This window comes from Platalea leucorodia (assembly GCF_965183815.1).
Source record: "Platalea leucorodia genome assembly, chromosome: 22".
Classification (NCBI taxonomy): Eukaryota; Metazoa; Chordata; class Aves; order Pelecaniformes; family Threskiornithidae; genus Platalea; species Platalea leucorodia.
In genome coordinates, this window is record NC_138844.1 from 7,356,794 (window position 1) to 7,383,970 (window position 27,177).

Genomic DNA, 27,177 nt, shown 5'->3' on the forward strand with positions numbered 1-27,177 from the left:
CACATGCACAAGCAAAAATACTAATTTCAGTTAGGGCAGAGCAATAAACCGTAATGTTCTGTTTCTTTATTAAAAAAGCTGATCTTTATTGTTTAGAAAAAGGCAATGCTGGCTTGCAACGACATGCGTTTGAAACCTGTAGGTATCCCTAAGATAACCTGGGGCATATTCTCAGGAGGTGGAAGAACGTACAGTCCATATTAACAAATGGTGCTATGTGTTCTCCCAGGGAAGACCTGACTGGGAATGCTAGTAAGTCACTGGCATACAAAGGGAAGAGGATGTGTAAGAGAAGGGGGGAAAAAAAGGATGAAGTATACTTCTGTTAATGACAGTTTTCTTACAGTGCCTAATTAGCCCTGATGACAAACCCCATAGCTCCCTTACCTCCTCACAAGAGAATGAGGTATGCTGTTTTAACACAGGCTGCACTTTATAAAAACAATGTACACATCGTAAGAAGCTGGCTTAGGGGTACCGGGGTTCTAATCTGTGTGCATCTCAGTTGCGTTGAAGGTACATATTTTATAGTAAGTTGTCATCTTATTCCTATTGCAAATTTGGTTGGGGAAACGGATTCTTCAAAACCATCTTAATGCATGTTTGAGCTCGCTGACTGAAGCATGCCCTGGCTGTGCTGTGCACAACTGCTTTTTGGAAAGGGAAGCAGTTTCAGATACAGCCAGTGTATGGAAGACCACCTGAGAACTGTACATGTTAACCAAGGCTCAGCCTTCAATATGACAAGCCATAAAAAGAAATTCGACTACAAAATTTTAGGTGTGAGCAAGGTGGGGACAGGGGTAAGGGAGAGGAGTTTCCGTTTGCTTAAGTACTTTGACTTCGAGCTTTTGGCACTATTTACAAAGGGGGACTTTGAATTCAAGTAAATTTGCATTTTGATTTTCTTTAGAATCTCTTCTCACCTTTTTCCTCCCTAATGGCAGGAGCATGTACCAGGCATGGCTAATGCAGCAGGGGCTCAGTATCTTGTCAGAACTGGAGTCTTGTCCTGATAACAACCATCTTCTGCATGTACCTTCTTCCTAGGATTTTAGAATAAATAGGAGCATTGAATGTGTTCTCTTTTTCCCTACAACTGAAGCTCATCTTAGCTACCTGCAAACTTTAGCATATAATACATAGCCTCTCACCACCTTTGCTTTGAACCTAAAAAAATGAAACAGGTTTCTGACAGTATCCCAAGGTAGTATCTGTGACTGTGCAGCAATAGAGTATCTGCATACACTTAAAGATTATTTAACTTGTACTAAATGTTTCAGTTCACTTTTAATAGCAATATTATATCTTAACGTCTTAAGTTTTCAGTTATTGTAACTTCAGGTGTACCTCTAGATGTCATTTGCCTTGCTTCTCTTAATGCATATTTCTACTATTAGACTATGTTAGATCATAAAGCATACAAAATAATTTATTTACTGCTAGTCACTTGGAATATTCTAAGATGTTAGATAGCAATCTTGCTTTAAGTGAATTCTGACCCTTAGGTAGTATCTTACCTCGTTTTCTTTAAATCTGTATCCTCTAAACATGTTTGTGTCTTGCAGACTATAAAAACTTGCTTGTAATCTGCAATATAGATCTATGGTGAGATCAATCTGCCCATTTCATATTTTCGTAATACAACTTAGTTTGAAATGCTGTTACTTAAATAGTTTTTAGACTATTACACTCATTTTTTACATGTGTCACAAAATTCACTTGGCAATGTGCCTCTCTTGTAAGCCACCTTACTTTTGGTGGCTGTGCTGGGACAAGACTGCAGGTTGTTCATGGCAGAGCGGACGGGCCACCCCCATGGGAAGGAGTCCCTGGGCGTTTGCCGAGGCCGGCAGCCTGGCAGCCTGTCTGCTCTGGCTTGTCAGAGCAGGTATCTGGCTGTCAGAAGTGCTCATTCTTGTAGGAGTGGGAGCCTCAATGCCTGTAGGCAGGACAATACATGGAAGTAAGTTGCCAGGGTGCACATTTGGAGAAGATGGATAGGGGTGCCTGTCCTACGCAACTTTTTGGGCTAGAGTTAATGGAGATTCAGTGACACTGGAATGTAAGAAATGTGCTTTTAATATGCAACATTTAGTTTTGCTAAATGCAGTAGAACATCATCATACTGTTAAGATGCAAGGAATGAGACTGGTGCACTGAAAGGTCTTGTTAAAGGGCGTTAGTACACAGGAAAGATCAGACCTCAGCAGGCAAGGGAAAACAGGAACTAGTTTCAGCTAGCATGCACCTGTACAATACTCATGTTCTTTTTTTCAAATAAATTATAAAGCATAGGTGCTTCCAGAATCATCTCCCTGCATTTTCTTGCAACACCCACCTAAAAATTCTGTATATTCAAGTCTCCTGAAATATACACAAAGTCCTCTTAACAGTTAAGATTTCTTCTTCAGGACTCGATGTAGCCAATTAGATGCTCTGGAAGCCTTTACCCGATTTGGAACAAAGGTAGGCATAAATGCTGGATGATGATTTGGACCTGTAGCTCAGCTACTTGGTACTTCAGCCTCCTCCTTCTAGCAGCCTTTTCAGAGCTGCTATGTTGGTGTCAAGGTGGTATCCCATCAGGTGGCATTTGCAAAGATACCTTGTAGAAAACAAGCTTCTTAAAAGTCCTATTATAAAGCATATGCAGTTATTGTCACGTAGACTAAAAAAATGTCTCTGGTTTATGAGCTGGCTAGTCACACAGGTGTGTTCACAGATTGTTTCACATCTGTCCTGCGTCAGTAGGAAGAGATTGGGAAAGCAGGCAGAAGCTACGGATGAGCAGACTCATACCTGTGCGAGACAACTTGGAAGCACTGGGAAATGTGGGATGGACATAAAAAAACCCCGTGTCTCAGCCACTAAAATATATACAGCTTGTATAACTGGCCTAGTTTTAGTGCCTAATCGGAAAGGTTTGCAACTAATGATCCTGAGTGAGGGGAACCATGTTTTGCTGGCCTGCCAGCCAGCTGACCTTTTAAGTAACCAACATGGTGTAAGCACTTGCCAAAGGACATCCCTCCCACCTCGCTGAAGTAGCTGCTTCTGTGGGCAACGTACCTTGTTCAGATGCCTTAACTCTAGCCACAAAATTTGTGGCCAAAGGATGACAATTCCAGCTGGTTAGTGTCCTAGCACTTCTTAAATGCTTTAGAAGTGTGGGACCCTCTGTGAAACCTTACTGTACAAAATGCACTATTTACAGTCAAAAAGTCACTCCCATCTTTTACTGATCTGTTTAGTCTGAGTATTCACTTTTAAGTGATAGCTGCTATTCAGGAACGCAGTGTCAGCTTCTGACTTTTAGTTTTTCTCATACAGTCTTTATGTATTACCTTCTAGATAGACCAGCAGTTTTGAAGTGAATTTGACATATTTCCCTTTTCTAATCCATGTATTTACAAGATATTTTTACACAATCTTTCCCTTAAACAGCTGATAGCAAGCTATGACCTAACCCAGTTGACTGGCACCCAGAATGAATCCTTGTTTAGTTTCTCTAACACAGTTTTCAGCTGATTACATGCACTCTGGAGATCTTCTTTCACCAGTACAGTGTCAATTAAATGGCCATACTGCTCTTCAATGAATGCTGCTGAATTAATAATTTCCTGCTGTTCTTCATCCTGCTGATCAACACGAGAAGATGGTATGAAATTTACAGCATGTCTTTTTAATTACTAGAATTTTAAAGTATATTAGCACAATAAGTCATTACTTTGAAACAAAATGAAACAAGAACTGCTACCATTAGGAAAGGGTATGTAAGATATTACAGCTGAGATCACGTATGCTACTGCTAGAATTTGGTAGGTTGTTTCATAGGCTGCTTTTGTGTCTAAAAAAGAAGAGATTAAGGTTAGAATACTTACAAGGGGGGCTGAGATTTCTTCTGACATGGGAGATTTTAGGACATGTTTTTTCTTTTCTGGAATGAGAGGCTTCACAAAGATAACATAAGGCTTAAACTCAGGGGTCCTCAAGTGCTTTACTGCCTGTGAACAGATGTTTTTTGTTACACCATTTTTTAATTTTTTTTTTTGTTATATGTCAATGATCTACTCAAGTCGGGTTTAGCAGTTTCACTAGTACACCCCGTGGTATGATAGTCCTGTGTACTATACATCTGACCACAGTAACCTTTTGCTCTTCAAAAGAAAGGTTAATGTCAGTGTCCTGGCTAGCTTACAAGAGTGCATGAGCTTGCTGGAGCACGGGCTAACCACACACCTGCCTTGCTGTACATTGCGATAGCAGGAACAAGGACATGGCAACAGATACTGAGAAAAGTATAAAAAAAAATTGATTTGACAGGCAAGTTATGGTTTGCTTCACTTAAGAGGCCAAACACTGGAAATTTTAAACCTGGAATTAATCTGGGGTAGTATCACAAGTCTTTTCCTAGCCCAGTTAGTTACAAAATCTGAATAAAAATTTCAAAGATTAACTAACTCCCACTATGGAGGGATTAAGAGCAGGTATACTGGCACTAGGTACAGTGCTAGTTAATGCTTCAGAGGCAATAGGGAGGAACAAGAATGAAAAACCCATCCATGCTCTAAGTATTGTCTCTAGGACTTGAGCAGGCTAGGACAGTGTTCTCCTACAGCCAGGGCACAATCCCACAGTGAGCACTGATAAAGCGTCACCTAGGCTGCATCAACTAGACATCTAGGAACCGTGAACACTGCGCTGCCGTCTCAAGAGCCCTATTCCACTTAGCAGTCAGGCCACCTGTGAGAAACACAAGTTTGGGAGCACCATTGCTCTTTGCAGAGCAAGTTGCCACAAATGGTGAACAACATCAGTTACTTCGGCTGGCAGCCTAGTAAGAAATACTTGCTTTCTTTAAAATAAGCTGCAGAACTTACTTCAGGTACCACATCCACCAAACAAACCTTCTTTTTGGCCATCACGGACCGGATTGCCTCAAGACTTGTACCGTACAGATTTTCTTTGTATTCTCCATGTTCCACAAATCTAAAAAGTCAAGACATTTTTAAATACCATGCACAAAGAATATTTAACTTACTTACTTACAACATTTGATTGCTGTTTCCTGAAGTCACAGTAGTCAAATGGGGGGGGGGGGGGGGGGGCAGGGAGAAAGGTTTTCCTTTTTCTGATTTTTTTTTTTCCCCCTTCTGGTTGCTTAGTAGCAATAGTCTTCATCACATGTCACTAATAGCTAATCAGCACTACTGACAACTAGGGGAAGAAGCTGCATTAATTCAGTTGACTGATGTTCAAGCCTAATAGAAGAAAGAGGATGTTTTTCACAGAAAATAGAACAAAGCTGGCAAGGAAATGGGACTCCAATTCTTCCATCTTCTGGGAGACTAGCCAGAAAATCCGTACTTTCAGGAAACGTACTCAATCTTACAGAAAGTCCTTTATATCCACGGATTCAGTCTACAACGCACTTTAAAGTTGACTTGTGAATAAAACTTGTTACCCATCATATTAAATGGAGAATAAGTAGGCCCAACTAACGATCTGTTACCTTCACTAAATTCAATACTGACCAATCATACTACTTATATGCAGGCTTAAATCCCACCTTATGATCCTCCTACTAGTCCTATGTTGTTTCTAAATTGCTTCTTACTAAATTTCTGAGTTCACACAAACAGTCCAGACTGAATAGAGAGCTTTTTACTTGGAAAGCTGAACCCTTCTAATACAGCTAGTCCAACTTTACACCTGATTTTGGTATTCATATGATGTAAGATTTAACTAGCAATATGTTTGAAATACAGTCAATTATGCCAGTATTTTAAAATTAACTAACTCACTTGTTTTGCTGCACATCTGTCTCAAATGATTGCTTAGAGACAAAATTGTATTCTACTCCCTCCTTCTCATGACTTTTCTTTGACCTGGTTGTATCTAGAAGAGAAAGGAAGCAAGACATGGGAGACAGATCAGCCTTTGCAAACAACTATATTTTCTCCGTTTAGTTCCAGTCACGTTTTCATGACCTCAAACAAGGTAGTTACACACTGGCACATTCAAATTAATATAAGTCAAATATTATAATTTTGTTTTAAACTCGATCTCAAAAATTATAAGACCAAAACTGAAGTTGCTTTGCCCCCAAGCGTGCTATAACTAACACAAAAATCAGGAGGCATACTTCTTACATCTGGTAGAAGCAGTAGAGTATATCCTATGGAAAACAGTATCTCTTAACTGTTTGTTTGGAATACTGGACTCTCATTTTCTTTGAAACTTAGAAAATAAAAATAGGAAACATATAAAGTGCTATTATGTTGCCTCTGAATTTAGACTAAGAATATCCCTGGCTGTTTTCCCACGCTACTGCACAACTTACTTAATTGTGTGTGTCCCTTGCCTTTGATGTCGTGATTTCTTTTAATGATTGTTATTACTGTAGGAGAAGCTTTGGCGATCGTTTTACAAATCTATGCCTGGCCATAAAAGTGACGTCTGCTTCTTTTTTTTGTGTACGTGTTTAAATTCAAGTAAAAATTACCCATATGAGTACTACTGCTAACTAATTGAATGTCTGCCTGACAGACATTTATTGAAAGTCTTAAATAACATATAAAGAGTGCCCTCACTGTTGATTTTTTGGTTTGCAAAAGTAGGTTGTTGGGGAATAAAAATATTGACGGATTTTTTTTGTGTGTCTAATAATTTTTTTTTTTAGAAAATAATCCAGTAAAAAAATTTCAGTGTACCTCTAGCCACAAACCTATGCAGCAGAATCACTAATTTCTCTATCACTGCGACTGGCTTGTTTGAACAGCCTAGAAACACTAATCAACAATTTAAAATCTTGTAAAAATTTTGACTTCGTTTACAGCTGTCTGCCTTTTTTTTTTTTTTTAACTTTAGCTGGTATGATATTCTGAAGAAAAATCATCCTCTTTTAAACACACATAATGTTTTGGCTGAATCTTAAGATACTAGTTTTTCACACTACTTCTTTTTGTAATTTACAATCTTATTTTTTCCTTCCTGTATTCAGTTTCTCATTTTTTTAATGGACACTTGAGAAAATGCAATCTGTTCACTTGGGAAAACAGAATTAAAAAAAAAAAATCAACCGAGTTGACAGAATTCCAAAGTTTGTATGTGCCAAGTTATGTAGTGATCTATTCAGCTATGAAGGGCAAACAAAGTGTATTACAATGAGAAAAATAATTTGAAGTACTTCTGAAATATGCATATAATCCATAGTCAAAACACAAATTACATTCATCGATGCAGCCAGAACTACTCTATTAAACAGCGTTTATGGAAAAAAGTGGCAACACACAAAAGTCAGTAAATTTTACTCACGTGGAACTGCAACACCATACTCCTGTGGGTTCTCTGACACAACCTTCTGCTTGAGCTCACTTAATTTGGCCCCCAAACAACCTAATAAAATAGAACCGACTGACAGATTTCTGTGTGGAATGAGAATAAATAATAGCGATTTCACACAAATAATACGATACAGGAGTGTGCCTGAAGAAACCTGTACATGAGAGCCCTCATGACCTGCCACATTCTGCTTAGAAGAACATCACCAGGAACAAACTGAATCCTTGAACAGCGGTTGGACAAACATTTGTCAGGCACTAAGTCAGAAAATCCGTAATCTTAGCAGTCATTTTTATGAGATACCCTTGATTTTTCTAACATCCTAGGAAACTGGCTTAGCACAAAGCTGTTAAGCACACTGAATTAAAATTGCATGCGAAGTTTTGATAGATATTTCTAACTCTACCTTTTCATCCATTGTTCTGAGAGCAGAAGAATGCACACGTTTGAGTGAGAACCAATGCAAAGCAAATCAGAAAAATGATAAGTGGTCCTGCATCATTATTTTTAGAAGGATTTGGTGAGTTTGGTTGTTTTTTGAGGTTTTTTTTTTTTGTTTGGTTTTTTGTTGTTGTTGTTGTTTGAAATGTAATTTAAAAGAAGAGACAACTTCTGACCCAAACCAGAAAAACCTTTAAAAAAACCCACCAGAATCACAAAAAACAAAACCAAACACCTAAAGAAAGCCTCTTGGAGTGCAGGTGATAAGGGAAGAGGGAGGTACGTGAAAAATTTTGAACTAATTGTGTATCTTACCAATCAAAACCACCAGCCTCTGCTGTTCACCAGGCTGCTGCTGGTATTTCGTGACTTCTTCGTACGTTAGGAACTCTGCTGCGTCTGCCTGCTCTGCTTGCTTTCCTTCATTCAGATTGTTCTCCTTCTCTTTACGACTTAATCTAAAGCTCCTCCGTAAGCCAGCTGTAGAGGATAACAAAAGATATATTAAACCACGTCTCCACTCATCTAAATTTTCAAGCTTGTTCAGCTAGACGTTACTCTGTCTTTGAACACGAGTTACTCTCACAAATTTTTTTAATAATCAAATCAGTGCACATATGCTAATCTTATAGATGAAAAATTTGCCTATCAGGTAGAAAACCAAGCACCCAATCTATAATAAAACCCCCCTCATACCACTTTTGGCAAAGCGTTGGCTATGCCACAGTCCAATTATGCCTCTGCACAAAGATAATCTAGTTTATGAATGTATGGGAAATTAACTCTAATGTAAATAAGCTAATTTTTATTTTTTAATGGCTTTGTTTTGTTTTGTTTTTTTGCAAGGCGGGGGGTTAGGGAAGAGGAAAGGGACTTTGGTTTCTCACCTATGTACTGTCCGTTGAAATATCCTTCACAGTCACAGTCTTCTGCAAATGAAAAAGCAGGGGGGTGGAGGGTAAGGGCACAGGGGAGAGGAGAGAGGGGAGGAGGGAGATATCTTAAACAGTGCCTGCGATACCAGTCTGGCTCATTCGTGAGGGAAGGAGAAGTTTTATATCCTGCATTATATGCACGCATTTTTCTAGCACAAACACTAATGATGATACAAAAAATTATTTGCCTTGGCTAGTGGTTTATATTTTAAAAAATCCTTGACGTCGATATTGCACAAAAGAATTTTACATCTCGGTATTTATGGTTCCCAGAATTTATGCTCTTTAGCATTCATTACATTTGACCAGTGCTGCTAAAAGTATAATATTCAGACCTAAGTAAAAAAGACGACTCGGCAAACACAGAGCTCTTTTTTTAATGTATGACTTTATAAATGGGTATGATTGGGTAAGAACAGTGCTTCTTCTAACAAACATTTCAATATCATTTGGGCTTGAAAAATGGGAATCAGAGATGACTGAAGTATGAGCTCTAAACACCTTCATTTTGACTAACTTAAATTATCATTTCTTATTAATTCTTTATTAAAAAGGATTTGATGCTTTTGGCATACACGTGTATGTAAAATAATATGCAAATTTATGTAAAAAAAAGCCAACTATGACCACCCCCAAGGCCCCTAAAGTATGTAAAATAAACCCATGATACTTAGCTGCAAAACACTATACTGCAATCCTAAGAGAAATACCGAGTTCTCATGCTTCCTGAAAGAGGGCTACCTGGCTTAAAATTTAGGCACTTGTGCCCTGCAATATCCCCAGAACTCCACTCATTTTAAGGAGGAGGTGTATGGTTCTGGGACAAGCCCAACCATAGGCAAAAATATATGCAGCTTAAACCTTTACCAAAATGTGCCAATCCAGAGAAGAGCTTTGGTTTTTAATGAAGAGTTGCATGCAGGTATGTAATCAAGCAATGCCAGTGTATACTCATAAAACATTACGCCTACATTGACGGAAGATACTAGTAGCGATATACGCCGACCCGTAGCTAAGATCAGAGCTATTTTCTGCCGTGGAAGGTAGGCTCTAGTTTCACATTCACACTTTGATAGGGTATACCAGTCACGGCCAGCTAATTATAGAATATGATTAGTACTTTCACCAAAGTTGATGGAATACCGATACTTGGAATATTATTCTCAAGAAGCATGTGTAATGTGAAAAAAAAAAAAAAATCACAGCATGCAGAATTCAACAGAAAATACCTGGCATTTGGAAAGATGAGTGGTACAGTGGCATACAAACTGCATGAGCCCCACAGAGTTGCTCATAATGAAAATAACACAGAAAACAGTCCAAATGAACAGTGAAGAAAAATCAATTTGGATTGATATGGGTGCCCTAAAATGTTAAACCCCTGTATTTCTTTATTTTTTAAAAAATATCAGATACAAAGACTGCATTTAACTTTCAACTCTATCAACCTCACTTAAAAACCCACAGAACGTGCAAATGCATATCAGAAGACACAAACCTTTTCTCTTGAATCGGGAGTAAATTTGGAAGTTATCATTACCTAAGTCATCAATCCAAATTAAATTCATTCAAATAATAACTCAGGGGGAAACTGCTGTAGGAACAAGCGATATCTACTGTTCCCTTTGCTTAGGGGCTTAGCAAGTATTTCAGAAAAGGCATTGGTTGTTTATATTCAGACAGAAAATGAGTTAGGAGAGTACCTACCTTTATCAGAAGACTGATCATCTGTAGTTAGCATGAAAGGCAGAGTTGGTACGATATTAAAAGACTGGCAAATGATTGAGTAAAATTAGAGGGAATGGAAAGGAAGGTTCTTCTGGTCTGATTTGCTTAACAGGCTTTTCTATCTTAAAAAAAAAATAATGCAGTAATGTACCTTTATCAACTAATTAAAGACTTTTTTGCTAAATTTAGTATTATAACCTGTTATCAGCTTAATTGTCTCGAGAACGTCTGACAAAAAGCCTAAGTAGCAATCCGCATTACATGCCCCCTAACACTGAACGTAATGGAAACTGATTTGGAAAAGCTTCATTTAAATCAGTAATGCTATTTTATAATTTGGTTGAGCACCTTCCCTCCTCTTTGTGCCATAAGAATACCTGTATCTCGTCACGAGATGGGCCATGCACCACGGGTCAGAAGTTCCCTTACATCACTGAAGAGGGACAATTTCCAGATTCCTAGTCTACATGAGGGTGGCACTCCTAGCACAATGTCTGGCTTCACACAGGCACAGAGCTGCCTCGCACATCGATACCAGCTGTGCTGAAGTACCCAAGAGCAACAGGAACATTATATTCTGGGCTAATGCAGAATGTCTTCTGCCGTTCATCGCTGACTAGCAATTTCACCACAAGTAGCACTTTTTGTGTGAATAATTCACTGACAGAGGCTTCAGAGCTGTAAACAAGAATCCCTTTAAAGTCTACTTAAGACCAGCTTTGTAACGCTAAGCCTGAAATGCAGATGGTATTGCCAGCTCCAGTGATTTTTATCCTCCTTAAAGCTACAGTTTATTTTCCTATGAGCTTAGAGTCATTCCATGCACTTATGAAAGAATTTCAAGAAGTGTGCACTGGGTTACTTTTGCAGCTTTCAAGTTTCAAACCATAGAAAAAAGGTGAACACTAGCAAATTTTAAAGCATCTAAACAATGTGTAAGGCCTTATGTTCTTGAAAGCAGGAAGAGAGGGACATCCATAAGCAATAGGCACTACCAACACTGGATAAAGCTCAAACCCAAATCCTCTCATGTGGCAGCTTGTATCCATGCAAATCAATCAATGACAGATCACACAAAACATATTCAAACACATCGTTATTGAAATAACAGAGAAATACTGAGAAGTTGGTATCAACTAAGACATCACTGAAGGACAGAACAGACTTACATAATGGTTTCTTCACAGTTCTGGGATTCTGCAGAGTGCCTATTGCTCTTCTGTAAGTCAATCGTCTAAACAGAAAATAATTATATTTTAGCCATGTAAGCTCAGAATTATAAAGAACTTATAGCACATTATACATATGGCATTGAAAACAAAGAATGAAATAGTGCTTTTCCTTGAAAAATATAAAATGTCTCTGATTCAACAATTTTATTTAAAACTATGATGGTCCCAGATTGCTATTGTAAGTGCCTGAGAGAGAAGATTCGAGAACATTTTAGGCTTTCATACATCAGAGCACAGAAATCAATAGCGCGTTACTTTTATCAATGTAATTCTTTTTCTATTTCCTTTCCCCCACCCAATCTTTTTTGAAAGATAAAGAAAACAACAACTATTCTATTCTAATTCTGCTGAGAATCCAACTTCTATTTTCCATTTTTACAGAGGATGGGCAAAATTCCTGTCTGCCACAATCCTAAAGCTACTAACCTCAACGAGAAGTCAAAAGTAGATAACCTTTATCCAAAATGATCACTGCAGCTATGCATACTCAGAAGTTATCCATTGCCTTCCAGATCAGTTTGGAGTTTTTGTTATTTACTAGTAAACAAACCAAGTTACCCAGCTTGTGTGAAAACATAAGAATAGAGTATCAAGTAAAAATTTCTGAAGTGTTAAAATCATGAACTAGAGCTCAACTCCTAATCTCCCAGTCTTGAATTTGCTCAAATAAAACACCCTCCCCCAAAAAAACCCAACACTAAAAAAACCCGCAACAACCCAGCACAAAAATTCAACCCCCAAGAAACCCCTCACTGTTGGCAAAGGAAACCACATTTTCTTCCTGTTTTTTTTTGCAACAGACCAACATTCAAAACAGACTAAAGAAGATACTCAGGGGAAACAGACACTGAAGCAATTTCTACATTCTTACGTACATTGAAATGTAGTTTACAACACCTGAAAAAAAAAGGAAAAAGAAAAAAAAGAAGACAACTGCAGTGCAGCAGCATCTGCTGACATATATGCGTGCACAGGAAGAGGGATACAGCTGTTCAGGCAGAACATGCCTAGTATTTCAAAGGAGCATTCATGCAGTGGAGCGAAGTTCTCTATTAGAAACCTTATGCAAACCTTGGAGGCCAGCAATAGAATCAGACCTGTTTAATTCTTAGATACCCCACCTTTGTAACACCTACAATCCAAAGAAGACACATCCAGTAATTTGGAGTAAGAATCACACAATGAGACCAGTGGCCTAAACCAGATTCCTTCTTAAATATAAGGCTTCTGTACTGTACATACAAGACTTGAGGGATATTTTTGCTTTAGAAGATACACATATCTTGCTGTAAAAACAAAGAAACTTCAAGCTCTAGAAGGCATCTGGGTCCAAGCTAAATACTCTCTTAGGAGCCAGAAGAAAGATCAGATCTGCTTTTTTGACTACTACTACCTGCATAAATTCAAAATTTTTACAATAAATCAGTATTTCCTCTTATACTATAGAAGTACAAGTCTGTGAAATACAGTGTCTCCCTAGGCCAAGAGGGTCAAGAGACTGATACCCCACATTTCATTTCATACACATTTGCTTAGCAAGTGCTTCTGCCTTCATGCCACAAAGCGTAAGTCAATGGCAAACTAGCCAAGGAAAGCTAGGAACTTTATTATATAATTGGAGAAGATTGAGCTTTTTAGCACTTTTCTCTAAGCATGTGGTATGCACCCTGGCATGATCCTGCCCTTCATCTCCTGTGAAAAAAAGCAGCATAAAATCAGAGTGACGCTATATGTTTGAAAAAAATTCTGTAATCTTCATTGACAAACCTTTCTTGGAACTGTTTTGAGGGGATCAAGCCTGCTCTGAGGTTGGTATCTCCAACACGCTTTGCTTGCCACCACGTGGGATCATCTTGGCTTACAACTTCTAGGACGTGTCGTCTCTTAAATGGCAGCCCAGCCTCCTGGCAGGGAATGGCTCTGTCTTCTTTGGGATTATAGCAGAAAAGTGCCCTCATAAACACCTTTAAAAGAAAGTAACACATCCTTTCTTCTTGTCCTATTTGGAATGTCAAACTACCTTTAAAAGGCTTCCCCAGTGCTTACAGTGCTAACTCTATATACTCTTCCTCTCTCCTTTATGCTTTATGGTACTCAAAAATACTGAAACCTAGCAAGCTGCATCTGTATTTCGGCTTACTTATACAGAAAAATAAACTAAACTTTCAAACACATACCCAGTCATTATGTATTCGCATTGGGGAACATGAGCCTCAAAGATCAAAGTCTCACGAAACACAGTTCACAGTCTACATAAGTACAAAACGCAACAAACAAAGGAAAAAAATCTCAGGGGAAGGAGAAAACAATAAAAAGGGATATATGGCAAAGTTGCCCTATTATAAAGACTGTCCTTAAAACGTTCCTTTAATGCATCAAAATCTACTATTCAACTTTGGATTTGCATCTTACCATCTTGCATCTTATCTTATTTAACGCATCACAGTAGAACTACTTTTAAAAGTCATTTGTTGGGCTTCAAGGAAAAATTTGGCAACTGAGAGCAGGGAAGCAGAAACAGTTTGACAGAGGAATCCTGTAAGGGACCAGTCGAACAGGAAGGCAAAAGAGGGCAAATGAAGCACTCGGAGAGGTGTGTTCCTGTTTGCGGGGGGCTAATGGGCTCAAATGATGAACGCAGCTCTCCTTGCAAACACGTCTGTTTTGACTCAAGCGAGCGGCAGGATGCCCAGAGATAATGGACAGACAGCAGCTGTCGTGGTCAGAGGAGACTGGCAGGAATGCCAATTTTAATTACGTGAACAAAAAGAAGAGGCTAGACTTCAGAAATGCTACGAAAGATCGTGTGCCAAGATGATGAAGAAGAGAGACGTCATCGAAGTAATTCTACTGAATAAAAGGGCACTGCATTTTACAACAAGAAACTGCTCCACTATCTTTTTAGTTCAGTTATGGGTCTGTGACTCTCCTCACTGAAACAGCAGGAATCTTGCATTTACAGAGATGCCAGCGTTGTGTAAATACGAAAACGTGTGCTTCAGTATTTCACTAAATTGCGTACCTTGCTGTCTTTTAGACGATCCTCCTCTTTGATGGCTGGAATTATTTTTAATGTTATTGATCCCTGAGATTGAGCCTGAGAAAGAGAGAAATATTTTTTACTTTGAAAGCAGGACAAGGACACAATGCAGACTATTCAAGTTCCAGTTTAGGAGCTAGCATCTCTCTCTTCTCAGAACTTTTAACAGGCCAAGCTAATCCACTATTTAACCTAATTACAGAGACTATCATGATGTTCCATGAATCCTCCTCAACAGCGTCTTCCCCATGGAGACAACCACAGTAACTACTTGGCTAGAACATATTAAGAACTGCATTAAAATTCCTTGATCTGCTTTTAGCAACTGCATTAATTTCTGGATTACAGTTCACAGGGCATTAAATACTTCTGTGGCTTTCAGTGCGACACTAACTTAAGTTTTTGCAGACTAACCATTTTAAAGTGCTCCTTTGAAAAATACTGCTGTACTTTCCCACATAGTGGCCAACTGGTTAAGGTGAAATGTAAACATCTCCAAAGTAAACATCTACCTTCATTCAAAATCTCTGCTAGTAAATTTCAGTTATTAGTTGTGGTACATGAAAAAGCACTTCTGGGTGCTTTGGAAATCTAGAATAGGTTTATCTGATCTGTTGGAGATGCCTTATTTTGGATGAGATGAACTGTGTCCTAGAGAAGCCTGGTATTCTGCATAGATTAAAAAGGAAACCTGGACAATCAGCTTGGACGAACATTTGTAGTTCTTCCTCAAAAAATAAACCATGAAAAGGAAACTATTACATTGCAGGAATTTAAAACGGGACAGATGAATAGCATCCCAGGGTCCCCACAAATAAAACTACACAGCATTTCAAAATACGATTTTGATCCTTCCCCCACAAGTTAAAAGCAGTCATTCTCCTTATTCAGGATTATTTTGATCTAAATTTAAATTAGGTGATGGAACCGATGCCACATACTTCAGTCTCCTAGCGTTGCCATTCTTCTTACTGTGTCCCTAACTCCACTTCACACCAAGACAAGAGGGGAGTCAGAGAACAAATAAGCGTAAGAGCTATGACACTTTCTGCAACGCAGCAGGCAGACCACAGATGTGGAGGTTTAGAAAGAGTTACCAAGATTTGTGAGCATTAATGTTAGAGAAGCTTGAAGCAAGAATTTGCTAGTGTTGCAAGGAATCTGCTGGTAAAGAACAGACTGACAGCTCTATTGGACACACAGCTGAGACTTTCTTCAGCTTCCTAACATACCCTATTATGAATAAACTGCTTATCTTCTAGGAATGCACTTTTAATTTGCAATTTGCTTGTCATAAACAAAGCATGAAAGGGAAGTTCTTGACAGAGAAAGACGTAAGCTTCTATTTGTATCTTAATTGGTACCAATTCAGTTCGCAGAAGTTTCTGAAGTCAAAAGGAGAAGACTAATCCACTGGGAGAAGAAAAACTCTTAATGCAAAGACAACCAGGGATTGCATCTTTTAGCTCTATACATATATAAAACTCATGGTTAAATATCATCATCTATTGTAATTACTAGATCACTCAAAAGATCTTGAAATGAAAATCAGTGCAGACCAAAATGTGACTTATTTCTTCTGGTCGTTTGTGAAGCACAGTAATACCATTGACTTCTCTTAGTTCATCTCCAACATGGACAAGACCTGAAAAGATGGCAAGCAAATTAAAGTAAGTCTCCAGACTGGAAAGCACCACTCCTCTGATGTCCGACTTAAGTCAAGAGCATGCACCCCCTCTCCGCCCTCCCCCAGCTTAATGGATTTCCTACCAGAGCCAAACGCCTCTGTGGGCAATGGGCTCTGAAGTCTCCCGCCCTTATTCCCTATGGCATTTTTTTTTCCATGTAGCGCAGCCTCGTAGGAGGCCAGCGTAGAGATAGAGAACATGTGGCAAGATACTCTGGAAAATCGCTGCCTCTATATTTGGCTCAGCACTAAGAACATAAAACTGGAATAGTTTCATGAGGATGATCCAATCTTGTGGAGTCAGGAGACATGCTGCTGACTATAAAGGCAGGAATGACTTGGCCATCAACTAACAGATCAACACTACACCATCCCAGAAAGAATGCTGGACTAATTTTTTTAACAAGCCGTAACGAGGCCCTTACAAGTTTTAGGTTTGTTTATCCAGTTCAGTAAGAAATGTTGTACTTGTGTTATATAACTACTGTTAACTGACATAAAATAATTTCTCAGTAAAGCAAACAAAAAACACCACATGATACACTGAATAAACCAAGATACTACATTAAAGGTAAAAAACATTCCTTTCTTTTCTTTCTTCTAAAGCTTAGGCCTACTTCTCCCATCTCCGTTGGCATTTTTTCCTAGCAGCTATTTCAGAGAAAAACCTATCTAATTAAATTAATAGAGTACTGACGAAATACAGAAATGCTAAGCGCACGCTCTAGTCATGTCACATTACATTTATCAGATTACACTAATTCGAAGAATGATAACGATCAAGAAGAAAGCTTTAATTAGCTAATGTTTTTTCATCACAGTAATTCATTAATTTTGGGATTCAATTACTTGTATATTAAAAAAGTGCATGAGGCTTGGAGTCTATAAATCTCATATAAGGCCAATTCAGCTTATTTAATAAAATCTGGATGATCACCTTCTAGAAAATGGAAGGTCAAATACTGCAGGAATTAACCCTGTAGATCCTGAAGGCATGCTGAATGACAGCCTACGCACCGAAGTCTCTCCTGCCACCTGAAATTCAGCTGTCAAGTGAGCTTACCGTGTAGGCTCCCTTTACGGTCCATAGGGAAGAAAGGCAATTCCAGCAGTGATCTGTCCTGTTCTAAAGCTTGTTGGGATGATTTGTTCTCCAGCAACGTCCATCTCACTCCACTGACTACACAGAGAGCCTACATACTAGTTCAGACTTGACATCTAACAGTTGCCTATTAAGATTTCGATAGGCTGTTTGGGTTTTTTTGGGTTTTTTTTGTTTGTTTGTTTTTTTTACAAAATAGTCTATACATATGTTAAACACCTGTGTCCAAAGGACAGGTTTTGGAATGAATAACCATCGGATTTAGTTAGAGATTATCGCTCTAGGTCTGTGTATACAGTATGTGTGTGCACGCATAATTTTGGAAATTTTAAAAAGTTTACAAATGCAATTTTAAATCCCCTTTCCTTCAGAAATTTACCACTGCGATCAGCTGCACCACCTCTCATGATCCTTGCTACAATTACAGCTCCTGTATGCTCATCTCTTCTGATGGTAGCTCCCTGAAATAAAACATACCCCCCCCCCGAAACCATCATAAGAAATTTGCTTAGAATACAGTAAGCGGTGAAATAACATGTAAGCTAATGTGTTTTTTAAACCGGAATTAATTTGTTCTATACATTTTATCTTCCTCCTTGACAATTTTCACCATTTTTCAACTTTTGCCTGTGCCCATGTCATGTGCTTGTGGGAAGGTGCTCACACCTTCCTTTCTGCTGGCTTTGCCGAGTGCTTTCACTACCTTCATTATTGTGGTGATCAAAGTCACTCAACCGTGCAAAACAGAATTTCTTAGAATGAGCTTTCCCTATGTGTCTTCTGAATCTTTACACAATACAGCCAGCACTTTTACATGTAAAAAGCAAAGAAAGCCAAGTAATTAGTTTTTTTTTTTTTCCTTCTCCTACCTCTCCTGGCAATACAAAGCTTTCTTTCATCAGCAATTAAGTCACTGCTCTCTTCTACTACCCACTGTCATATACAAAAAGCACTTTAGCATATTTCTTCCCCAGTGCAATTGTTTTTTCTTAGGAAATCAATTCTTCCATTTCCATTTGTATAAAATTAGTACCTTGTCAATGTAATGTTTACACACAGCTATCAAACACACTCTTACCATACATCACTGACTTTCACGCAAATGAAGGTATTCATTCACTGAATGTTAGCTACAATACGAAAAGAATATGTATAATAAGCATAATTGCTTCAACGTATACAGTTTCCTCAGAGATCGTGTTCGCGGCGTTTACTGGCTTTATAAACCCGCGCCTATAAAGCATCTCATGCAAACTTGTGAAGGTGTATTTACCAAAGTGTTCTTTTTATGTTATTTTACTAGCTTCGGAACACCCCTAGTTTTTGCAGACTATTTGACGACATCTTCAAGTATCTCCTCCATACTCCCAATAATGCTTTTGCACTACAGGGTTTTATGACTGGAGACGGGTTATCTTATACGTACCAAGGGTTCTTTATTTTTCACTAGCCGAACAATTTTCACTGATTCCTCATCAAAATCATCATCAAAGTTATCGGGTAGAGGTGGAAGGACTGGGTCAAAGTTCTTCTGTGCTACAGTGTCGTGTACTACAAGCATTGCCTGCATAAAGGAAATAAGAAACAGGAGTGTCATGGAGTAATATTACAGTTTCCAGTTCTCATGTTTCCAACATTACAGCAAACTTAAACCTCCCCCTTCCCACCCTCACCATCAATCCTCAAAAAAAGATTCAGCAATGATCTTACTCATCATGTAAACTATATATTGGTGTATGTCAATATTTAAAGTAAATCGAGGCAATAACAAAGCTCAGCCTAAATAAACGTACAGAATGGCGGTGGACTATGGAAAGCAAAAAGCTGAGAAACGGTCACCTTTTCTTTTCTGCTCCCTCAGAAAATATGAAGGAGGGGAGGGAAGATAACACGGTGCATTATGTGTGAAAGGCCTACGCTGTGTCTTCTCAATCCCCTTCGCATCCTAAAGCCTGGGCAGGAAATCATAGTGGAATAGAACTTTGTTCTGTTTGTTTGTAGGAGGTTCTTCCTTTCTCTTAGGGACTCTCCAATGTAACTTTTCCATTACAAAATGTTCCATTGGAATTCTGCAAAGGAATTTCATTAAGGTCTCTGGTGTGTTTCTTACCCTGAGATGTGGTGTTGACAACAGCTGAAGTAGCTCTTTTTCTTCATTATTCACTGGTGCGGTCTGCAATTCTTCTATTACCTTTAAAATAAAAATTAACAACCTCAAAATAAAAGGAGTCCACCAAACAAGATCAAATATTTGCAAGTGAGTGTTTCTGGTGAGTGTTTGCAAACTTCTATCATCCTTCAAAGTAGCGTGCACAGATCAAAACCAATCCCAATCAATAGTGCATGAATCCTAAAAGAAATGAAAGCTTCTTCATCTATTTTATTTTTATTAGATAGCGCAGGAAGTTATCATCAGAAATCAGGATCCTAGCCCCTAAACATACATTTTAAGAATGATTCTGCCAATATAATTTCAGGAATGAGTTCTGAAATTTTAAATTCTATATGGAATCCATAAGTGATATGTGAAACAACACTCCTGCACTTGTACTATGATAAAGGAGTTCAATCCTCTCCGTAACCAGGTAGCACTACCCGTGTGGAACATGCAACAGAAGTTCCCTTGTTCCCCTGCAAAGCCTGGATACCAAAACATGCCCTGGAGTCTCAGGCCTTCCAAACAAAGGATTAGAGAAATAATGGAAGCACTTTTGCACTAGGCTGGTTGGGCGGGCGGAGAGAGGAGGAAGGGAGAAGGGGTTGAGGCAAGAGAGATTTCCTTTCCCTGTAAAGGGTTCTAAACAGGGAAGTCGTATACTCCTGTATAAAACTTCTCCTCTGTTCCTTAGAAGATGGTAATTTTGTATGACTTGACAGGCAGCAGTGCCAAAATTTTTATGGAGGGTATTTGTGGGAAAGGGAAGAGGGGGCATGCTGCAGGTTAAGATGGGGCAGTGGGGTCTCCTGGCTTTGCAAAGGGAGGAATTCTAGCTCCCAAGCCTTCCACAGCCCTTTGCTACGCTTTTGAAGGAAACAGGCTCAAGCCACTTGTAAAGAGCCGTCAAAGGCAGTATAAATTCCACTTTTTCAGGTACATGCCACGTTATGAACAAACCTAAAATACAACTTTGCTCTGGAAACAGACTGGGGGATTAATTGATTGAGAGCAGCCCTGCAGGGAAGGACTTGAGGATATGGGTGGACAAAAAAATCAGATATGTGACAGCAATGTGCGCTTGCAGCCCAGAAAACCAATCGTATCGCGGGCTGCATAAAGAGAAGCACGGCCAGCAGGTCGAGGGAGGCGATTCTGCCCCTCTGCTCCGTTCTCCTGAGACCCCCCCCGGAGTACTGCACCCAAGGCCAGGGTCCCCAGTAGAAGACAGACACGGGCCTGTCAGAGCGCATCCAGAGGAGGACCACGAAAATGATCCAAGGGCTGGAACACCTCTCCTATGAAGAAAGGCTGAGAGAGCTGGGGTTGTTCGGCCTGGAGAAGAGAAGGCTCCGGGGAGAGCTTATTGCTGCCTTTCAATATGTAAAGGGGGCTTGAAAGAAAGATGGAGAAAAGCTCTTTACCAAGGCCTGTCGTGACAGGACAAGGGGCAGCAGTTTTATACTGAAAGAGGGCAGATTTAGATTGGATATAAGGAAGAAATTTTTTTACGATAAGGGTGGTGAGATATAATAATAGAAAAAATAAGGAAATAAATAATAGAAAAATAAGGAGACAAGAATTTTTACTCACGTCTTCAACTAATCCTGCTGCACTATGTAAAACAGGAGTTGGACTCTGTCTTTCATAATGACGGAGTTTTTCATGAATCTGAAAAAGATTACTCAGGTGCATTACTACAGAGAGATACCAAACTTCCTAAATATACCTACATTGGAATATTTTTACATTTAAGGAATATAATTTTTCTGAGATAAGTGTCAGAAAAATAACCTCTCTTGGGGTTATTTTTGCTTTGTTTAGGAGTCTTTTAGTTTTCTTTTTGCTCATGCTAGTGTCACAGGCAGGCAGAAAATCTGTAAAGACTTCAGCAGCATAAGGCAAAAAAATGAAGCCACCTCACACTGCTTTTTAGCTACGAGGCACTACATCTGCATTTTGGCAATCAAAGCAGAAATATTTTTTTCTGAACAAAATACATTAATTGTCAACAAATGCTCTTAATGTTTGTGCTTAAATAAATATATGCTTTGGTCAGTATAGAATTCTACAAAAAAAAAAAAAAAGCAAAGTAAACAATTGATAAATCAAGGCAACAGAGAGTAAGTAACCTGCAAGGAAAATGTACATTCATAAATGAAGTTTTACCTTCATCAGGTAGCTGAGACTCTTTTCACTGAAGACATCCCTAAGAAATCCCATTTCCTCTTTATGATTTGAATCAGGTCTTAGCTGAGATGTCAAAAGGGCCAAAGTTTCATGCAATCCTAAATGTGAATTCAAGACAGAAGAAAAGCTTTGTAGACAGCATGTCTCACGGGACCTTCTATTGCAGACTTAACATCAACTACATTTACTTGGGTACCATCTTGGTGATCATTAAGTTTGCAGAGAGATTTGTGCTTATCTTCCACTCATTTTGTAACGCTCCCTTCTTAAGCGGCAAACACAGCTTAAGATATAACATATATCATATTAAGGCAAAAGCTACCAAAGCAATATATACTTTTAAAGACATTACTGTTGAAGTTTCCCCCTTCATGTTAATTATCCTTTGTTTCCACAACAGCTAGCCCTCTAACAAACTCTGATTTATCAGAGTGCCACAGCGACTTGCAAAAGGACTGAACTACCTCCTTTGCTGCACAGCTCCCAGCTCGACTTCCAGAGCAGCTTTGCCTACAAGCGTTATCCTGCCCTTTCCACCTCCGAGGCACCTGTCAGAAGTCAGGTCTGACCAGAGGAGGAAAGGACTGGTGTAGATTTCCACTGCAGTGGAAGCAAAGCTTGTGGCTGGTCTTCTAAAAAGCGCTTAAACGAGAACTATCCCAATTTTGCAGTGCACAGAGCCAGACAAACGTTAGGTTTTTCCTAGTGGACCATGACTGGGAAAACAAAACAAACAAAAACAAAATGGGGGGGGGACACCTAAAATCTTCTCCTTTGGTTATTCTCTCCATGAACTTTAGAGTGCATCTGGATCCAGAAGACTCAAATTCACCTCTGCTTTAAAACTCTGTATCATTAGCGTATATGTCGTTACCCTGGCTAGCATACTGGAGAAGTTGGCTAGCAAGCCTTGAATGGAATCACTGTTTTTTAAGTCATAAGGAAGAATATTAACAAAGCTTACCAACACCTATTCAGAAAATATTAAGAAGTGGCACAGCAAGCAGCAGAGATATAAGGGCTGATCTTTAATAAGCATGCGTAGAAGCCAGTGTTATACTGAGAGGTTCACGTTTGTCCATAAGAGCCTGTCTACCAGCATGTATTCAGGGGCTCTAAGGTTCTTATGAAACTAGGTGTTTCCTAAAACCTGACTAACTTTATTAATTTCTCCCTTTTATACTCCACCTTCCTCATTTTCTTTTAGGGAATTGCCAAGAAATCTAGTCGAACTACCTTAATTCTATTTTATTTAACTCCAATTTAAATTCATTTCCTGGGTGAAACACATGCACTAAGATTTCAGTCACTGGTCTGTTGAAAGCATGCAGATTAGTTACCTGAGTCTTCCGAAAGCACTGGCATGGCTTTGTTCTTACTCTTAGAGACTAATGTTCAACTTAAATCAACACGATTGTTTCTTCTTTCTGGACTGCGATTCAGAGGCAGTCCTGAAATGAGCAAAGATAACATGCGAGAAAAATGGCAATCATGTAAAAATAGTAAATTCCTAGTACATCTTTCGCTCAAGTTTTCAGTTTAACCTGAATCAGGCAGAGTCCTGCAGTTACTCTGCTACGCAAGTAACACCACAGAGAATATTATGTTATATGATAACCATATGGTATCTTGGATGAAGCTGATGCTGAAGAGGGGATGCTTCCCTGTTCCGTTTCCAAGATAGACAGCTTTAGAAGGCCTAAGTAACTGTCTAAAAAGACAGAAAAGAAAAAAACATGCTGCAGAATGGATGTCTAAAAGCACCGATAAACACCATATGCACAGAAATAGAGCATGCAGGAAGACGCCATCCCAACAAGATGTTCTGGGGCTTCCTAAAAGCGCACCTCAAAGGAATCCACATCCCCCTGGCATTCTGATGCAGACCATGCTACAATTACATGCAACTTATTAAAGCTAGTAGGAGTGTCACCCCATCAACCTTGGTCATGGGTACTAAGGATGCTACAACAAATAAGGCTACTTCCATCGCTCAGAAATTCCATTAGATGCTTTTACTGCTGATTCTTCTTGTCACTGAGAGCAAATTACTCCAGAATAATTTCATTTCAAACTGCAAAACTGAATCTATGCTTGTAATTGCCAGTCCAAGATGGAACACTGTGTGTGTTCCAGGACATTTAAAGTCTTGTTCATGCTCATAAAATTCATCAGACTAATGCTTGCAGAAAAATAAACAGCCACAACAGCATGCAAAATGGATTAGAAAGAAATGTGGGATACTCCAACTCTTTGTGAAATGCAATAAAGGATACTCCATGTGTTTCTATTTGTAGATAAATGTCTGATATTGTGATCGCATGACACAAGTTTGATGGTTTTCTGATTCAACTTTATTTTGATTAGCTGCCTGAACATACCATAGTACTCCATGGCAAATTAGCATATACCAGTTTAGCATTTTCTAGATTCCTGAGTTTCTCTACAACATACTGAAATATCAAGCTGAATAGTCACCTGTGTTTTGCACCCCATATTTTCCACTGCTATGCTTAATTAGTCCACCTGGGTATCAAAACATAACTGAGCTCTCTAAGTAAGTGAGCTGAAAGTGTTGAAATTTCACTACAATCCATGGACCATACTCAAGTGTATTACATATACTACACATTTATTTAGTTAACTTTCAAAAGCATTTTATTACCTATTGCTTTGAAGAAATAAACATTTCACACACCGCCATACACTTCACACCAAAAAGAAACGTATAGGCAATTCATTCAACTACTCTGGTTCCTTGACTATTGCGTTTCATTTGACACGTATTTAAAATCTCTAGTTATCAAGAAAGGGAACTTCAATTGCGTGCTCGGTCTTTGAAAGAATGCGTGCTTCCCACAGTCAAACTTATTTAGCACCACAACCCAACAAAACCCGAGTTATTTTCCAGACTCTTAGCAAGAAAGCATCCTACTCAGGAACCTGGAAAACAGATGTTTTAACACCTCAAAAACCTGACAGCAAACTCCAGAGCACCAGAATTAGATGAGTTAGGCACAGCAATCAAAATGGTGGCTTCCCCTAGAGGCATTTCCCATGCTCTCTAAAAATCATTAGCCAGGACTGAGGAATGAACAGTCAGAAGAACGAAAAGCATTCCGTACCCAATAATTTGTCACCAGCATGCTCCATGGCAATGCCGAGGGCTGCCTTCAAGGTATTAAATTCAGCCCCAGCAAGTGATATTTTGCAAGAGGGGCTCAAAACCATCGATCTGCCCTTTCACCACTGTAGTATGAAGAGGCTCAAATACACTTTTCCTCTTTAAAAATGTCTACCCTAAACCATAACTTATTTTTCACACACATCCTTGCCCAGCTGTTCCTGAGGCAGAACCTCTGAGCCACCTTCCTTGCCTAGGAAAAGGGACTGTTGGTATTTGGAAAGGGCTAAATAAGCTGAACTGATGCTGCACGTGGGGTCAAGGGGATTAAACAGAAGTATAATATGCTTTGGCATATCCCCATTACCGTGGAAAATAAACCTCGTGTGGTTCACAGCCTAACACAACATAAAGCTTCTGTAATCCAGATATATCGGTCAAAGCGGCAGAAGATCTCATTTCAGAAAGCAGTCGCATTTTACCATCTTTCCAGAAGATCACCCCAGCGATTAGGTCAGAAAACGCATCTGCATGCTAAGGGGATCACAGCTGACAGCTATGACAGGATTCCTCCCGACTCTGCTTCCGTGCGCCCAGCGTCCACACCTGACCGAGCCGGCCCGGCGCCGGGCACCGCCACGGCCCTGGCGGCCGGAGGACGAAGCCGCCCGCCGCTCCCCGCCGGGGACAGCTCTTCGTCCGAGCCCCCGCGGCCCCGCGCTCGGGAGCGGCCGCCGCCCGCGGGCCGGGCTGGGCCGGGCGCCCCTCAGGCGACGGGGGCTCGGCGGGAACCCGCGGGGCGGAGCGCGGCGAGGCGGACCGGCTCCCGCGGCGCCGCCGGGCAGGACGCCCCCGCCCCGGGCCGGGCTTCCCCAGCGCTCCACCGAGCTCGGGCACCCGTGACCCCGCCGGCGGCAAGGCGAGCGCGGCCGACGCTCCTCACGGCCCGACGGCGCGGGGCGAGGCTACGCCCCGGACCGGGCTTCAGCCGGCAGCGAGACGCCCTCTTCCAGAGCGGGCTCTGCGAGCGCCTCTCCGGCCCCATCTCCGCCACCCCGAGGACCGCGCGGCGGCTCCGCCAGGCCCGGCGCCGAGGCCTCGGGCAGAGCCCGCCCGGCGAAGCCCAGCGGACCCGCGGGGCCCGCGCCTCGACGGCAGCGTCGGAGCTCGGCCCGGCCCCGCCCCGCCCGGCCGCAAAATGGCGTCGCCCTGGCCGCCGCTGCAGGCAGGGAGCCGCGCGTCGGGAGCGGTGCTGCCGCCGGGCGACCGTTACCTGCGGCTGCGGGCCCGGGTCCGGGCCGCTGCGGTGCTGGCTGCCGGCCGCGGAGCCGCTCCCCGCCGCGCGCCTCCCCGCCGCGCGCCCCGCTCATGCGCCCTCGGAGCCGCGCGACGCGCCGCCCCCCCCCCCCCCCCGGGCCGGGCGCGCGGCCGCAGCCGCTGGGTCGCCCTGCGCCGCGGGGCCTTCGCCGCCCAAGCGCGGCGTCGGGGCGGGGCGGCAGCGGGCGTCGGGGCCGCCGCAGGGCGGGCGGCTGCGGGCCTCGGCCCCGGGCGTCGCCCCGGCGGTGGCGGCGCCGGACGCGGCCTTCCCGTGACGGGCCCGCCGCCGAGCTCGGGAGGCCTCCGGGCGCCGCTGGGGCCTGGGCCGCTGCCGCGACCTGGCGCTGCTCCGCGGCACCCGGGCGCCAGGGCCCCCTTTTCTGGCGGGGTGTCGGTGTGCGGAGCGCGGCCGCCTGGTCCGAGCTGCCCGCTGCCAGGTCCGGCTTTGCAGGCGTGCGGGGGACGCTGCAGCGGCTTCTCGATCTCTCGCAGGGGGATCCACCCCAGGAGGGGGGACGCGGCACCGGAGCACGCCCAGGAACCGGGGGCAAACCGTGCTGGTGGGGGTTCGGTGGCCTGGCGCAAGGGAGCGGAAGCTCAGGGGCTGCTGGCGCAGGACAGCTGGCGGGGCAGGCACAGGAAGGATCCAGGCCTCAAAGGTAAAGACAAAAAGCTGTGTTCAGCGAAGTAAAATGGGTAGCCAGTGGAGAGACAAAAAGAGAGGGTCGATAAAAATCACAGCGCTGTGGCGGAAGATCTGCTGGGCTCTACAGAGGAAGCATCTTTTTTTTTTTTTCCTAGGAAAAACCAGTATTATTTGGGATATAGGCTAGGAACAGCTGAGTTTTAGCTTGCAGAGCCCTCTCTCTGGCTCTTCAA

The 27,177-nt window shown here is 41.3% G+C and overlaps 1 protein-coding gene across 1 annotated transcript; it reads right to left on the minus strand.

Annotated features, from left to right (window-relative positions):
* Positions 1-76: 76 nt before the first annotated feature.
* MPP3 (MAGUK p55 scaffold protein 3) lies at positions 77-26,336 on the minus strand. Its single transcript, XM_082331922.1, has 19 exons — positions 26,255-26,336; positions 23,198-23,308; positions 21,837-21,955; positions 21,261-21,338; positions 19,623-19,703; positions 18,939-19,076; positions 17,892-17,973; positions 16,283-16,368; positions 14,706-14,780; positions 13,451-13,647; positions 11,621-11,685; positions 10,431-10,451; positions 8,676-8,717; positions 8,104-8,268; positions 7,321-7,401; positions 5,808-5,901; positions 4,884-4,992; positions 3,885-4,007; positions 77-3,638 (listed from the first exon to the last, which is right to left on the minus strand). The coding sequence occupies exons 2-19, from the start codon at positions 23,220-23,222 to the stop codon at positions 3,459-3,461; spliced, it is 1,761 nt and encodes a 586-aa protein (XP_082188048.1). The 5' UTR covers positions 23,223-23,308; positions 26,255-26,336; the 3' UTR covers positions 77-3,458.
* Positions 26,337-27,177: the final 841 nt, after the last annotated feature.